We start from the raw sequence: 16,779 nt of genomic DNA on the forward strand, positions 1-16,779 counted from the left end.
AGCTTTATGTTTAGAATTGCTTTAATTTATTAACTCAAATCCCCCTGTCTGTTTAGTCTAGATGTTCTAGATATCTTGTGCTAAATGCAATCTAATCAAGTGAATTTAGATTCATAATTCAAGAACGAGGCTCCATCTTTAAGCTTCTCCCTCTGTACCTTCCACTTGACTAAGACCTTTGGGAATATCACAAGGCAGATACATCAGCTCCAGTGCAAAAGAAGAGAAATTTGAGGGATGAAACGGCCCCATTTCCAGTGGAACAATAAGGAGCGTTCAGTTTTCTAGGTCTCAGCAGCTTACATACCTCCCCGTACCTTATGACTGATGATACCCTTACCACTGGGCAAATCATGGAACGGCCTTGAGGGAGCCCGTGGTCTCCTGAGTGCTCCCCACATGGGCTGCAGCTGGTGTAAGGGTGCTTCTAGGTCTGCGCGCTCCCCCGTCTAGTCCCCAGCTTGCCTCAGACCTTCTGGATTCCCTCCACATCACACACACTGCAGGGTGGGAGGGCGTGGATGGAGCATGGCAGTCTTGTCTCCTTCCCAAGTAGAGCTGGACCAAAGTCACTCCTCCACTGTCCTCCTTGCAGCCAATAGCACAAACTCATCTTCACGGACCGGAGAAGGAACGCGGCTCTGTACTGCGCGTCATCCCCAGGCAAGAAGCCCCCGCGGCACTGCACAATTTACCTCCTCATGTAACTTCCCTGACAGCCTCTTTTTATAGGCAAGGTTGGTGGGAGGCTTAGTGGAATGCAGCCACCTTTAAATCTCCCCCATCACACCTGCATCCTCTGCTAAAGCTCTGAGAACCCCTAGGACAAGAGCAAAAACCGCCCACAGACACAAGGACGAAGTAGGGCACTGGAAAAGGCGGCTTTGGGGAAAATCAGGAAAGCACGTGCTGCTCAATGTCTCAAGTTATGCATCTTACATAAATCAACACTTATGCTTCACTTTGTCCTACCTGGTGTAGTTCTAAATAGCACAGCAAAATGGGAGTGAAAGAAGACCTCCATAACCCCATGCTCAGAGTCCTAAAAATTCAGTTGTGTGACAGACACAGTTGTGCTGCTGTGAGGCTAATGGGATGGCCCGGCTGAAGCTGGCCAACCCGGCAGTAAGTCTCCAGCCATGTATCCACACAGTCCTGCTTCAGTTTGCGCCTATCCGCCTACCTCCCCATCCCCACTCCCACCGCCCCATCTCGGGGCTGACTGGCACTCCAGGACAGTGTGGCATGGAATTCAGGAAACTTGTAGTTAAAGAATCTGGAAAATTGAGCCAGAAAAACACGAGGACATGGGGATCCCTCTGCTGGCTCTTGGAATCCAGAGATTGGATCATCTACTATTTCTCTATCTCACCTCACACCCTACCCAGAAGAGAAAGCCTTAGCCTCTGCACCCATGTTTAGCAGCAGGGGCTGGGGTAGAAGAAGTTCGGGAGCCCGTCACCAATTATGTTATATACACCTTGGCATAATTTGGGGGCTTTATTGTAATATCACATCATACATGTTGTAATTTAATCTTCCTCTGATCACTTTATCAAATACATTAATGCAAACATTTTTAATCCTATATTCTCTGAGATTCTATGTGTGTTTAACTCTCCTCCAAAAGTCAAAGGTGTTGATAAATGGAAGACATTTGAGGGTTAGAATACTAGTGATTTAGCAAAAGAAACGTTTAGTTGTGTTAGAACTTGTGACTATGAGATAATGTCTGGCTATGGGAATCTGTCTCTTTCACGATGACATTAGAGGCAGATCCTGCTCTTCAAAAATGGCCCTTCTTGGCTCCTGGAATAGGCTACACTCTTTCCTGGAATAAGAAGTTTACACACACTCTTCCCTCTGCCTGAAATGCTCTCATCTTCTCAGCATCCAGCTAACACACCTTCATCCTTCAAATTTCGACTCAGACCTTCCTTTTTTAGGGACGACTTCCCTGACCCTCTTTCACAGAACTGAGGGTGGTGCCCATGCCTGTTTGTGTCCATTGGTGTAGAATCTCTAGCACTTGTCATACAGTGCTGAGTGAATGTGTCTGCTATACATTTTACTTAGCAGTTCTCAAATGATAAAAACAAACTGTGATCATTTTCAAGAAGCAGTTCTTGACTTTAGTGAACAGCAAAGTACTTTACCAAGATGGTGCACTTGTATTACTCCCAAAGGAATAGCTATTAGAAACTGAAGGAAATAATAGGACAAGTTAACATAAGGGCTAGTGACTATTTACAATAGCCAGGTCATGGAAGCAACCTAAATGTCCATCAACAGACAAATGGATAAAGAAGATGTGGTACACATGTACAATGGAATATTACTCAGCCATAAAAAGGAATGAAATTGGGTTATTTGTAGAGACGTGGATGGACCTAGAGACTGTCATACAGAGTAAAGTCAGAAAGAGAAAATCAAATATTCCATATATGTGGAATCTAGAAAAATAGTACAGATGAACCAGTTTGCAAGGCAGAAATAGAGACACAGATATAGAGAACAAGCGTATGGACACTGAGGGGGGAAAGTGAGGGGGGGCAGGTGGGATGAATTGGGAGATTGGGATTGACATGTATACACTAATATGTATAAAATAGATAACTAATAAAAAATCTAGTGATAGTGTTATTTCAAGTGCAATAATTTAAAGAAAGGAAAGTTTTCAGCTAATAAACATTACAATAGGCAAAGAAAAAAGAAAAAAGAAAAAAACCATAAGGGCTAGTGATTGTAACAATAGGGAGATTAGCCAGATTTTTGCATCTTAAAATCTCAAATGATGAAAGCCCAGGGGATTAACTTAAGTTTGTTTGGGTGTGTGTATATATACAAATATATATTAGTATGTATATAAATAGATTGTACAGAGAGATAGCAGAGATACAGTAATGAAATTATTTTATAAGAAGAGAGTCTAGAAAGTTTGATAAAAGGTGCGAGCAAAGTTGTGTCACTCTCATAGTATTCTCAACAAAAACTGACCAAAGATATACCCTGCTATGCTATAAAATAAGAGTTTAATTCCTTTATTAAAAAGTTATAGAAAATTATATCATAAAAACAGTTGTTTTGATTGGGAAAAAAGTATTGATATTATGTGGGGTAGGGGACTATAGAGTTTTAGATTCTCAATTGAAAGTTATTTTTCTAGAGTAATTTTTATAGTAAAGTTGAGTTTAAGAACTATAAACTATATTTGTTGTGAAGTCAAAATAATGAAGAAAGAGCTTAATCAGAAATGACAGAATTAAACTTTAAGTCTCAAAAGATCCGTTTTCTTTATCTCCATTGACCCATTGGCTTTGCAGTTGTCCAACATAGTAGCTACAGTACTAAAATTTAATTTAAAAAACAAGAACAGAGAACAGATATCAACCAGGCCCTGAAACCAGGTGGCAGTGTGCTCCTGTGTCTTGTCAATCGCTGCATTTTCCTTATTCCCAGAGAGCTTGTTCTTTATTGCACCATAACTAGTAGCTGTCTGTGACATGCAGTCATAATTTCTACTCAGTTGAGCAAATTATGGTCACCTAGAATGCAGAAGAAATGCCTGGGGTTCAATTCACTTTTATTGTAGTTATAAACTGGTGTGTAAATTACCAAGAAATCCAACACCAACATCCTTAAACTTATGAATCCCTAACTTGTATGTCATCTTTTTCCCTTCTGCCTCTTCTCCTTCCCCATTCCAAGATACCTAAGTCTTAGGAAATTAGTTTGGCTGCACACGGACCCCGACTTACAGCTGTCATACCTGGCTAGTTTCGTCTTTATGATCGTCTTTATTGTAAATGAGCCCCACCCCCAAGAAGCATCAAAACTCATGCTTATAAGCTCTGAATGACAAGAAACTAAACTGCAGTGGATTGGCAAGCCCGATGAAGCCGTGGCACAGGGATGGTGAAGGGCATCTGCCTCACATCAGTGTTCTCTGTTCTTTTCTCCTCCCTTGGCAGTAACGCTTGGCACCAGTTCATTAAGATTGTTTACCAGTTCCAGACCACATGCTGGGAAGACTGCCTAAACAAGACAGACAGGTGCCTTGTCTCCATAGAGGTGACATGCTAGTAGGAGGCGGCAAGCAAAGAACATGCCCACCAGTCAATGAGCAAAAGCACAGGCTGAGTTAATGTCATAAAGGAAAGCAAGAGGACAAGGAGACGGACAGTCACTGGGAGAGTACACTCAAGCGGAGATGGTCAGGAAAGGCCTCTCTGAGTAGTGACATCTGAGCTGTCAGCCAGTGAGACTCACCCACGTGTGACAGAGAGAGAGGCAGGCCCTCTGGGCAGCAGTTAAACCTGGAAATAGGAAAATGATGTCACATGTTTGAGGGAGAGAAAGGCAGTCAGTATTCCCAGAATAGGAGTTGGTATTATGAGTTTGGAAAGGCAAGCAGAAGCCAGATCATGCAGAACCTTGGAAAATATGATAAAGAATTGTAATTCCGTGCTGAGAAAATAGGAAGCCTGTGAAGATTGTAAGCATGAGTCAGAAAATTGAATTTAAGTCCTGATGCTCCTAGTAACTAGCAATTCAGTTTCTGCTGCGTCAGTGAAGTCTCTGAGCCTCGATTTCATTATGTGTAAAACAGCAACATCAAGTATGCCAGCTGTTTTCCATCTGCCCACCCTTCCCCATGCCCACACTCCCTGCCCCGTACTCTATCACCTTCTCCAGTGGATTGCAGTGGAGTTTGGCCAACAGAAGTCACCAGCAGGTGATGAGGGGGCAGAAGGAGAGCAAGACAGAGTACTTACTCTCTAGGTAAGAAGAGGATGGCCAGGGGAAATTTTCTGTCCCAGCATTATAATTTAAGCAGTGAGATCTGATTTAATCTATCCCTTGCTCTTAGATGTCTGACTAATGGGGAAAAAGTTATCTTTCAAGTCCCCTAAAACACTCACCTATAGCTGACAGAAAGAAAAATCCATTTAAAGACAAGAGAAGGATAATTCCTGGTTGGCGTACCTTCTTTTCACTAAGGTCCCACCCCAAACTCCGTTGGAATTCCACTGAGGAATTCCACTGTGGTTAAGTAAAGTATCAACAAACCACTTGAATCCAATGGCTTCTAGGGTCACAGCCACCAAAAGTGATTCAAAATATCTGAGCCTAGCTCCAGAAGTGCAGGAATCCACAATGTTCACATTGGAACTAGCTCGGTTTGTGCTTTTAAACACCCAAGGGCCCTAAACCATCTTTAAAATTAAACTGAAGATGAAGGAGGATTGTCAGCAAACAGAATCTGGGTGTATATTTCACAGGGACTATTGACCTTAATTTAAAAAGAAATCATAATAGGTGAAACTAGGGTAGAGTATTTTGCAATCCAGAATAGTCATTAAAATATTCTATTCTAGAAGAACTCTAGTTTACAATTATTTTGTGAGATGGACAATATGTCCAATTTCTCTTACACTCAAATCTTATTTATTTGCTCTTTTCTTCATTATACTTGTCTTTCCTGTTAGAATTTATGATTTACAACTACACATATAACCTTTCCTGAATCATAAAATCTCTCCTGCCCATTTATTTTTCCCCACATTATTGGTAAATTGTTTTTTTCTTGAAATAGTTTTACACTAACTAAATTCTAGCTATCGTGTATAGTTGACATTTAGCCAAGTGAGATTCCATAATATGTGTGTTTTTAACTTTTAGCCTAGGAAATACTTAAAATGTTTCCATTTTCCCTACATTCTTTCCATCTGTAGTGCAATTTTCCTTCCACTCATTTCTCTAAGATAAAGAAACCACGCGCTTGCTGGCATTTTGAGTGAAGCAGGCAGATGTTCAAGCTACTTAGTCTCTTGATGCCCTACTTTATGGTCCACCTATCCCTGGTTTTATTGAAATTAATTCAAGCTAATGGCGAAGTTCAATTCTCCAAGTATTCCCGACACGTGGGATGCCTTCCTGCCGAGTCGTGGTTTTCCTAATAGTAGAGAAATGGGTCCATAGCACTGTAGAGGGCAATTTCAGGGATCATTACTGTTTGCCTTTTTCAGATGCTCATTTTCAGGTGCATTTAGCCAGGCAGGTAAATACAGCAGGTAATGTGCAAGCTTTCTTCATGGAAAAAAAATAAACTTAAGTCTTTATTTCCCCACTTTCAATCCCATCATGATAATTAAAAAGGATGTCATTACATGTGTACTAGATCCTCTACAATTTTATAATACTTATAAAAGGTAAAAAATAAATAAGCACTAGCTATGATTTCCAGGAACACACGTTTTAATTCTTTAGTCTTCCGTTTGTGCTCTTCCAAACAACCTGACAAATCATAAGTGAAACAGTGCATGGGTTATATATAACAATTCTAAGGTTTATATGAACGTTAAGCTTTTTGAGTATCTAAAGGAATAGACTCTACTAGAATCTTAGTAGAAAGATACACACACAACTGTCATTTCCTAACCTTGGACTTTGAGGAAGGAACTTACCTTTCCTGAACATCAGGCTTCTCATGTGTGAAAAGAGTATGTTTTTAAGTCTCTGTTTTAGAGGAATTTTTGGCCGAAGTCCAGGGAGAGTCCATTCTCCTTGTCAAGCCCTATGTTAATAATTAATACTGTTTATAAGGTGAGTGAAAGGTTAAAAACTCTAAGAGACAGATTGAGAGGTTTTTCTTCAACAAAGTCCTTTTTATTTTCTATTCAAGATAACATTAAGTAACAAACAAAAGCCCTCAACACAGTGGATTTTCAGCTCTCTACTGCTAAAGTTTTCTCCCTTGAAATGTTTTACATATTGAGCCATGTTCCCCATCTTAGGAAGGCAGACAAAAAAAAAGGTTTGCTTACAATCAATTTCTATGGACAGGACTTGGTGGCTTCTTCCCCTGAGGCAGGTCTGTCCACAACCTCTTTTTATCTGAGATGATTGACAGTGATGGAATCCAACCACAAACTTTACTTTCTAATTTGAGGAACTGAGAGACAAGCTCCCTCTAGTTTCTAATAGAAGCAAACTAAAATCCTCATGACCATAGTGGAAGCTATAAAGATTGCAAGATATTTCATTATTTCATTCCTTCTTTTGTTAAAAATCTGTATAATTTATCCTAAGAAAAATAGGAAAGCAAACTTTCCTGTACCATCCTAACCAAGGAATATCACAAGGCAAATGGTCACGAAAGCCCTGTGGTCCCAATGACAGAACTGTCTAAGATTCCAAGCCACCCTTATAAAGGTCATGATGAGAGGTCAGTGACACAAAGAGGCCAGCACAGAACCTGGCACATAGCAAGTACTCCTTAAATATGAACCCCCCTTACAGAGGAAGGAAAAGTGTTAGATTAGACTTGTGCTAAATGCAGGTTATGTCCACATAGGTATTTTCATCTCCTTTTTTAAAATATGGATTTGTTTTAAACAGATTCTTAAGCTAAAATATTTTAAACCTCCTATTTTAAAAAGACAATAGTTTTTATTATATAAAGATGTAAAAAATATTTCAAGCTATCATGATCAATGTAGTAGACATAAATTTTCCAAATGGCCAAATAAGATTTTTTTAAAAAAATAATACACGTTATCTATAAAAGTATAGCAGAATATTAAGTTTTTTAAAAAGTATTTATTGAGAAACCACTCAGGCAATATGGACAGATCCAAAGCATGATAAGGTATGGTCCCTCCTTTCAAAGAACTAATAATTTAGATAGAGACCAGGCAAAAGTCTGTGAAAATTAAAGTATATAATTTAAATAACAGTTCAGGGGAAAGAGTGAAAAACATCCCAGGGTATTGAATTCTTTAACAGCTCGACAAATGACAGTACCTGCATAACTTCTGGCTAGTGGGGCCTGAAAAGGCCTTAGAAAGCAATGGAATTAATAGCATTGCTACAGGTTACACATAAGAGCTGTTAAGAGAGTAACTCCTAAGAGTTCTCATCACAAGGCGAAGATATTTTTTCCTTTTATTTTGTATCTGTATGAGATGATGCATGGTCACTAAACTTACTGTGGTCGTCATCTCATGATGTATGTAAGTCAAATCATCATGCTGTACACCTTAAAGTTATATACTGCTGTATGTCAAGTATATCTCAATAAAACTGGAAGAAAAAAATCTCAAAAAGAAAAAAGCAGTGGAATTAGATTAGGTGTTAAAAAAATGGGTAAGTTTTGGATAGACTCATACAGGATGGTGAGGTAGCTGTCCTAAGAGTGAAAACCACTTCAGCAAAGCATGGGGGAGATGGAAAGGTGCACTTGGAAATGTGAGTAAACCTCTTTATCTGAAAAGGAAATGTATGCCAGGTAAGGTGTAAATTATTAAAATACCTCTGAGAATAGAAAGAGACCAATGTAAGGCACACTAAATTAAAAACTCATCAGGACTTGCTTACTGGTCTGGGTGTGCCTTTCACATAGTTGGTGTTCAGTTAACACTTGTGAAGTGAGTGATGATTATTCAAGGTTTAAAACCTGAATGACACATGCACGTAATCAATGTTATCTTCCAGACCTGCTGTAAATGAGCCTTTGAGACTCCTGAAACAGCCATAAATTTTCCCACACAAGTTACCTGACTCAGTGGCTGAATTTATTATTTAAGATACTTCCAAACAACTTAAGAGAGAGCTCACAGTAAAAGGTACATGTATTTGAAAAGTAACCAAGATAGTGATAGAAAGATAAACTTATGCCCTCCTGCCAAGGAAAGAAGAGAAGGGAAGGGAAGGGAAGGGAAGGACAAGGAAGGCAAAACAAGGCGAGTCTAAATCATTTCACAAAACACAACTGAATGTAAAATTACCTTTGGGTTTCTTGGAAGTTGAAGTGAAACATAAAATACAACAGACTGCTACTTAATTATTGCCTAATAAAAGAAAGCATACCGGTCATCACATCAAGGACAGAGAACTGTACCCTGGCACTGAACTGTAATAAAAATGTATTGAGCACGATCCATTTTTTAGAAAAATAAAATTAAATAGCATAATAAATGTTGTGTTTGATGACAATTTTCTAGAAAATGAAGAGGCATTATGTATATAGTCATTTTTTATATTGACACAATAAAGACTACGGGCATAACATTAGGTCATAATTCCGTAAAGATAATTATGTCAAATTATCTTTGAAAAGTAGTTTTCTATTGATCTGACATGTTACTGGGGCAATAGTCAGTTGTCTTCAGAGATAATTATTTGACATTTTCATTAGACCATTACTCTTGGATATCAGCTGTGTCGGTCAAGTTTCTGATGGTCAAAGCATAGCAAAAAATGAAAATTAAGACCCCTGTAGAAGTCCAAGTATCCTGGCTATTAATTGAAAGGATCATTACATGCTTTGTTTTCCAGATTTATGTGACAAAATTGATGTTTTACCATGAAAATTAAAAAGTTTAACTTAGCATCTGTTACCTTATATGTGTGTGCTGTTTACAGCCAGAACTCTCACTAATATAATAAGTATCATTTTGCCTACCTGATAGAATTCATATGAGGTAAGTACTCAAAGGAAATTACCAGGGACTTCCCTGGTGGCCCAGTGGTGAAGACTCCATGCTTCCATTATAAGGGGCACACGTCCGATCCCTGGTCGGGGAGCTAAGATCCTGCATGCCGCCTGGCGCAGCCAAAAATTTTAAAAAACCAAAAAGAAAAAATAATTTAAAAAATAGTGTTATCAGTAAATTAGCATAATCTACAAAAAAAAAAAGGAATCACCAAATTTCTTTATCATAAAACAATCATGTGATTTTATAGAACACAATTTTTTTGACAACGATGGCAGATACACTTTATTTTCATTTCAGTACAAAATTATGTTTAAGAATCAATGTATCATTGTGGTTTTGAACCAGTATCAAACAGCTGACCCAATAACAAACAAGACAAACTTCTGGAGGCAGACCTAACCATTTTGTCACTCTGAGTTAAGAACTGGCTTATGTTGACAGGGCAGGTCATGGAAAGAGCCTATTTGGTGATAGGAATCTCAGTGGGAGCTGCAGCTCAAAACAACTTATACTGATTCCCAGGAAAATAATACAGGGTTCACTGTAGTTCACTCAGTCTGTAGTTCTCCCCGCAAGTTTCCATTGACTTCCTATTTTTCCTCCCCAGCTAACACACTCTTCCAAAGTTTAGGCTGCTACCCTGTCCAATCATCTTCTATCATCTCTACTATGTCACTGTTTTAGATGATGACTTCCCTATTTGGGGGCTAGCATTTATGGGGAACTTAATTGTAAGAACATTTAATATTTAAGCAACACTCTATCATGATGGGTCTTCAAAGATCATTTGAACAAAATAGCCACCCAAATAATTAAATGAGTTAAGTAATTAGAGTTGTTCAGCATTATCCATCTGGGTGCTAAAGAAAGTCTGCCTAAAGGAATGACTTTATTTTCTCAGTAATTGATACTTAGCCATCTCTTCTGTTAGCAACTAGCCAACAGATTCAATTGCTGGATCCCACCACCCCCCAGTAGACTATGATAATAAACCAGCAAAGGGCAAGGATGTTTAGCTTCATTTTTGCTGCAATAACAATGTATGTACTTAGTTAATCTAAAATTTGTCCAACTGTTTAACTTGGAATGGAGAGGTAATCACATAGTTAAGGATGGGAAAAAAAGTTACTTCTATCCATTAGATTCTTGCTAAGCATTTACAAGTTAAGGAGCTACAGTGAAATTATATGCACTATCCATAGACCTAAATGCAAATAACAGATTAATAAATGCCACAAAAAGTCTCAAATTATTCTCATCTCTTTTTCTTGACTGACTGACTAGAACATAACTGTGGTACAGTAGGAGAGCTGTGGCTAAAGTCAAAATTATTGCATTAAAGTCATGAAATCGAGAGCATAGTTGGAGAGCCCTAAACTCAGCACATTTGCTGAGAACAAAGCAGACATGCATCCGTGAGGGCAACAATTTAACCTCATAGGCTTATAACATGTGGAGATAGAGAACTATTTATTTATTGAATAGACTATGCTTTGAGTCCATCATGAAAAACAATGCTCTGGAGATTAATAATCTATTTTAGAAAGCTTGAGTTCTACCACTGAAACAGAAACATTTGGTAGCAAACAACTTTCAGTGGGACTTGCTCAACTTAAAGTGATTTAAGAAGTGTGCTGAAATAAGCAGTTACTGCATCCAGGGTAGAGAGGTGATGAAATTTTTAATGCTTGAGGGGAATCTTGCAGAGCTTTAGGTTTTAAGAAAATCTGTGCTTTAAAAGCAGAGATGTGGGACAGCAAGATGGCAAACTAGGAAGCTACAGGCTGTCCTTCCCCTACAGAGACACCAAGTTAACAACACATGGACCATGATACCTCTGTGAGAACTCCGGAGAACATTTGAGAAGCTATTGCACCCAGGTCATAATTGTGGAGGGAATTTTGCATCCAAGTAAAGACTGATTCAGGCTAGAATAATCAAAGGATGTTAAATCTAGGGATAGTTTTGATGAATGTAGATATACATGGCTTAATGTATCTCCCATAAACTGCATATGAATTGCAAGGAAGAAAAAAAACCCCATATTTATACAGCAGAATAGCATACAGTGGAAAAAAATAAGTCAACACCTTGACAAAGGTGAGCAAAATTGATTTCACCAGTGAGGGACAGATAGATACATGTGCCTCCGTGTGTGATGCCCTGAGAAGAACACATCGCCTGTGAAGCTCCTCAGCCAAGAATGCATACCCTAAATCTGCTTAGAACGAAATATCAGTCAAACCCAAAATGATGAGCATTCCTTTCAAAAAAAAGAGGGAAGAAAAGATCCTTCAAAAACATCAGTGTCATGAAAGACAATGAAGACTGTGGAAATGTTCTAGGTTAAAACACATTAAAGAAATACGACAACTCAGTGCAACATCTCAGTTCATATGAGTTTTCATAATCTAGGGTAAAATATCATTGGATCAACAGAAAAAATTGAAATATTAATATTAGGTAAGATGAAAGGATGGTATTAATATTAAATTTATTAAAGGTTATAACTGTACTGTGGTTATATATATGAGAATATCTCTAAGTTGTTAGGTGCAAAGAGCCATGATGTATGGAACAAATTATTGAGAAAAAATATCATGTAGATAGATAGCTAGACAGCACTAGATAAAGGGGAAGAAAATTAACAAAAGATGAATCTGGGTACACTATGCTTTGTACTCATTTTATTTTTTTAATTTTCTATATATTTTAAATTATTTCCAAATAAAAGGGTAAAATTAACTAATTTTTAAAAGATTGTATGCAATAATTTGATAAGACTGGTAATTCTATTCTCCTAGATTGGTTTAATACCTTGCTTATAAATACATTTAGGCCCCCAGATTCTCTGCAAATAATCATTTAAAAATTTTAGAATATTTTCTCCCAGAGGAAGAAAAAAATGTACAAAATTAAAGATCCTTCATCATACCTGAGGCTACCATATATCATGGGTTTCTTGTTTTTAATGCTTTTATCCATTTATAGTAAACAAGAATAAGGTACTGTTTGTCTTCAGAATACTGACACTAAATGCATTAGATGTTTTCTTCTTGCTGTTTTTTAGTTTAGCAGAGACTATTTCATTTAATTATAACATGACAGTTTGTACTTTTGAATATGAAATGTTTCTTATTAACACTCTTATTAACTTAGCCTTGCAAAAAAATGTTTTTTTTAATTCACTAGGCCCCGGGTTGACCTTTGACATAACTAACCCATAGGCATTAACCCGATTTAAAAACACCATGACCCTTCCTCTTACTACTAGGTTCTATTCTATCTCAGAGAGGCTACCCCAACCATAGTAGAGAACCCTCTCAGAGTGAAAGAATTCCAAGTCCAACCAATGGCTAGCTTATTTCAAAATACCTTTGCTGTATGGAACTTCTATGCATCACTGTACAATTAGGGAAATTGATGGTGTCCCTGTTATCTCTGATCGATTAAGAGATTAGAACTACTACTATAGAAAGACAGTCCTAGAGATATATTTTGTAAACACAAATTTGCTTAAACATGAACAATTGTGATTAAAACAGAAAGACTACATGTATTGATATTACATGAAACTCAAGACTATTCTTTTTTTCTGCTGATCTTTGTAAACTCCCTGTATCAATCATGTTAGGTTAGGTTATGATGCAATAACAAACAATCCCAAAATCTCAGTGGCTTAACAAACAAAAATTTATTTCTTCCTCACGGAATGTGTCAGCAAGGTGGCTTCTCTCAGACTAGTTACTCAGGGACCCAGGTGGATAGAAGCTCTTTCTTGACTGATGCTTCTACTACAATCACTGAGTCTAAGAAAAGGTAATACAGCGACTCATGCCCTGGTTCTGACAGAAGTGATACACATCACTTCTGCGCACATTTCATTGGCCTGAGCAAATTACAAGGTCACTTTTAACCTCAAAAAGGGCAGGAAAATGCAATCTTATAATGTGATGAAAAGGAGAGGAAAACTGAAATGTTAGATAAGCAGCCTTAATGATTACCCCACTCCCCTATCCCAATAATAAAGGCCAGGAGATCATCAGACAAGAATATCTTACAAAAGAAATAAGGAAGAGGTCTTTTTAGCCCTTTAAGTACCTTTCAAACTTTTTAACCATGATGGTTAAAAAAGTAAACAAAAACCAAGGCCATGTATCCTGAAATGTTTAATGATTTCTTCATAGAAACTGTCTTGAATTTCCTAAGTTTCAACTATGGGGTCCTTAACATAAGTCTTCGTGGATCATGAGCATTATGGAGAGTCACTCAGAGACTGTCGATGCCAAACTGCACAGAGAAACACTTAAAGAGACACTGGAAACAAAGTAAAATTGGAACAGAAGCACAGGCCTCCCGAGGACCACACACTCAAACACCACAGACAACTACAGGATTATGTCCTGGATTAGGTTTCCATTCACTACATCTATGTCTTTATTCCTGTCCTGCCCCTAAGTTCATCAGAACCATTTTTGTTACATTCCAAATATATGTGTTAGCATACAGTATTTGTTTTTTGCTTTCTGACTTACTTCATTCTGTACGACAGACTCTAGGTCCATCCACCTCACTACAAATAACTCAATTTCGTTTCTTTTAATGGCTCAGTAATATTCCATTGTATATACGTGCAACATCTTCTTTATCCATTCATCTGTCGATGGACACTTAGGTTGCTTCCATGTCCTGGCTATTGTAAATAGAGCTGCAATGAGCATTGTGGTACATGACTCTTTTTGAATTATGGTTTTCTCAGGGTATAAGCCAAGGAGTGGGATTGCTGGGTCATATGGTAGTTCTATTTTTAGATTCTAAGGAACCTCCATACTGTTCTCCATAGTGGCTGTATCAATTTACATTCCCACCAACAATGCAAGAGAGTTCCCTTTTCTCCACAATCTCCAGCATTTATTATTTGTAGGTTGTTTTTTTGTTTGTTTGTTTTTTGTTTTGGTTACATTGGGTCTTCGTTGCTGTGCATGGGCTTTCTCTAGTTGCGGCAGTTGGGGGCTACTCTTCATTGTGGTGCACAAGCTTCTCATTGCAGTGGCTTCTCTTGTTGTGGAGCACAGGTTCTAGGTGCGTGGGCTTCAGTAGTTGTGGCACATGGACTCAGTAGTTGTGGCTTGTGGGCTCTAGAGTGCAGGCTCCGTAATTGTGGCACACGAGCTTACTTGCTTCACAGCACATGGGATCTTCCTGGACCAGGGCTCAAACCCGTGTCCCCTGCATTGGAAGGCAGGTTCTTAATCACTGCACCACCAGGGAAGCCCTGTAGGTTTTTTGATGATGGCTATTCTGACCGGTGTGAGGTGACCTTGTTATAGTTTCGATTTGTATTTCTCTAATGATTAGTGATGTTGAGCATCCTTTCTTGTGTTTGATGGCAATCTATATATCTTCTTCAGAGAAATGTATATTCAGGTCTTCTGCCCATTTTTGGATTGGGTTGTTTGTTATTTTGATATTGAGCTGCATGGGCTGGTTATATATTTGGGAGATTAATCCTTTGTCAGCTGTTCATTTGCAAATATTTTCTCCCATTCTGAGGGTTATCTTTTAGTCTTGTTTATGGTTTCCTTTGCTGTTCAAAAGATTTTAAGTTTCATTAGGTCCCATTTGTTTATTTTTGTTTTTATTTCCATTTCTCTAGGAGGTGGGTCAAAAAGGATCTTGTTGTGATTGATGGCATAAAGTATTCTGCCTATATTTTCATCTAAGAGTTTTATAGTGTCTGGCCTTAGATTTAGGACTTTAATCAATTTTCAGTTTATTTTTGCGTGTGGTGTTAGGAATTGTTCTAATTTCACTCTTTTACATATAGCTGTCCAGTTTTCCCAGCACCACTTATTGAAGAGACTGTCTTTTCTCCATTGTATATTCTTGCCTCCCTTATCAAAGGTAAGGTGACAATATGTGTGTGGGTTTATCTCTGGGCTTTCTATCCTGTTCCATTGATCTATATTTCTGTTTTCATGCCAGTACCATACTGTCTTGATTACTGTAGCTTTTTACTATAGTCTGAAGTCAGGGAGCCTGATTCCTGCAGCTCCGTTTTTCTTTCTCAAGATTGCTTTGGCTATTCGGGGTATTATGTGTTTTCATACAAATTGTGAAACTTTTTGTTCTAGTTCTGTGAAAAATGCCATTGGTAGTTTGATAGGGATGGCATTGAACCTATAGATTGCTTTGGGTAGTACAGTCATTTTCACAATATTGATTCATCCAATCCAAGAACATGGTATATCTCTCCATCTGTTTGTATCATCTTCAATTTCTTTCACCAGTGTCTTATAGTTTTCTGCATACAGGTCTTTTGTCTCCTTAGGTAGGTTTATTCCTAGGTACTTTATTTATTTTGTTGCAATGGTAAATAGGGAGTGTTTCCGTAACTTCTCTTTCAGATATTTCATCATTTGTGTATAGGAATGTGTGAGAGTTCTGTGAATTAATTTTGTATCCTGCTACTTTACTAAATTCATTGATTAGCCCTAGTAGTTTTCTGGTAGCATCTTTAGGATTCTCTATGTATAGCATCATGTCATCTGCAAACAGTGACAGTTTTACTTCTTCTTTTCCAATTTCGATTCCTTTTATTTCTTTTTCTTCTGTGATTGCTGTGGCTAAAACTTCCAAAGCAATGTTGAATAATAGTGGTGAGAGTGGGCAACCTTGTCTTGTTCCTGATCTTAGAGGAAATGATTTCAGTTTTTCACGCTTGAGAATGATATTGGCTGTGGGTTTGTCATATATGGCCTTTATTACATTGAGGTAAGTTGCTCTATGCTTACTTTTTGGAAAGTTTTTATCATAAATGGGTGTTGAATATGGTCAAAAGCTTTTTCTGCATCTATTGAGATTATCATATGGTTTTTATTCTTCAATTTGTTAATATGGTGTATCACACTGATTGATTTGCATATATTGAAGAATCCTTGCATTCTTGGGATAAAACCCACTTGATTATGGTGTATGATCCTTTTAATGTGCTCTTGGATTCTGTTTACTAGTATTTTCTTGAGGATTTTTGCATCTATGTTCATCAGTGATATTGGCCTGTAGTTTTTTTTCTTTGTGACATCTTTGTCTGGTTTTGGTATCAGGGTGATGGTGGCCTCGTAGAAAGAGTTTGGGAATATTTCTCCCTCTGCTATATATTGGAAGAGTTTGAGAAGGATAGGTGTTAGCTCTTCTCTAAATCTTTGATAAAATTCACCTGTGAAGCCATCTAGTCCTGGGCTTTTGTTTGTTGGAAGATTTTTAATCACAGTTTCAA

General features: G+C 37.9%; 1 protein-coding gene across 2 annotated transcripts in view; it reads left to right on the forward strand.

The window, feature by feature from the left end:
- The window catches only part of EYS (eyes shut homolog), a 1,775,980-nt gene that overhangs the window by 1,734,510 nt on the left and 24,691 nt on the right, over positions 1-16,779 (forward strand). Inside the window, exon 40 of one of the 2 annotated variants that reach the window (XM_057527983.1) lies at positions 13,636-13,667. The exons of the other annotated variant lie outside the window; for it this stretch is intronic. Coding sequence (XP_057383966.1) covers positions 13,636-13,667 — 32 coding nt within the window. The remainder of the gene's footprint in view (positions 1-13,635; positions 13,668-16,779) is intronic. 2 annotated transcript variants of the gene reach the window in all.

Source organism: Balaenoptera acutorostrata, chromosome 14 (assembly GCF_949987535.1).
Source record: "Balaenoptera acutorostrata chromosome 14, mBalAcu1.1, whole genome shotgun sequence".
Taxonomy (NCBI): Eukaryota; Metazoa; Chordata; class Mammalia; order Artiodactyla; family Balaenopteridae; genus Balaenoptera; species Balaenoptera acutorostrata.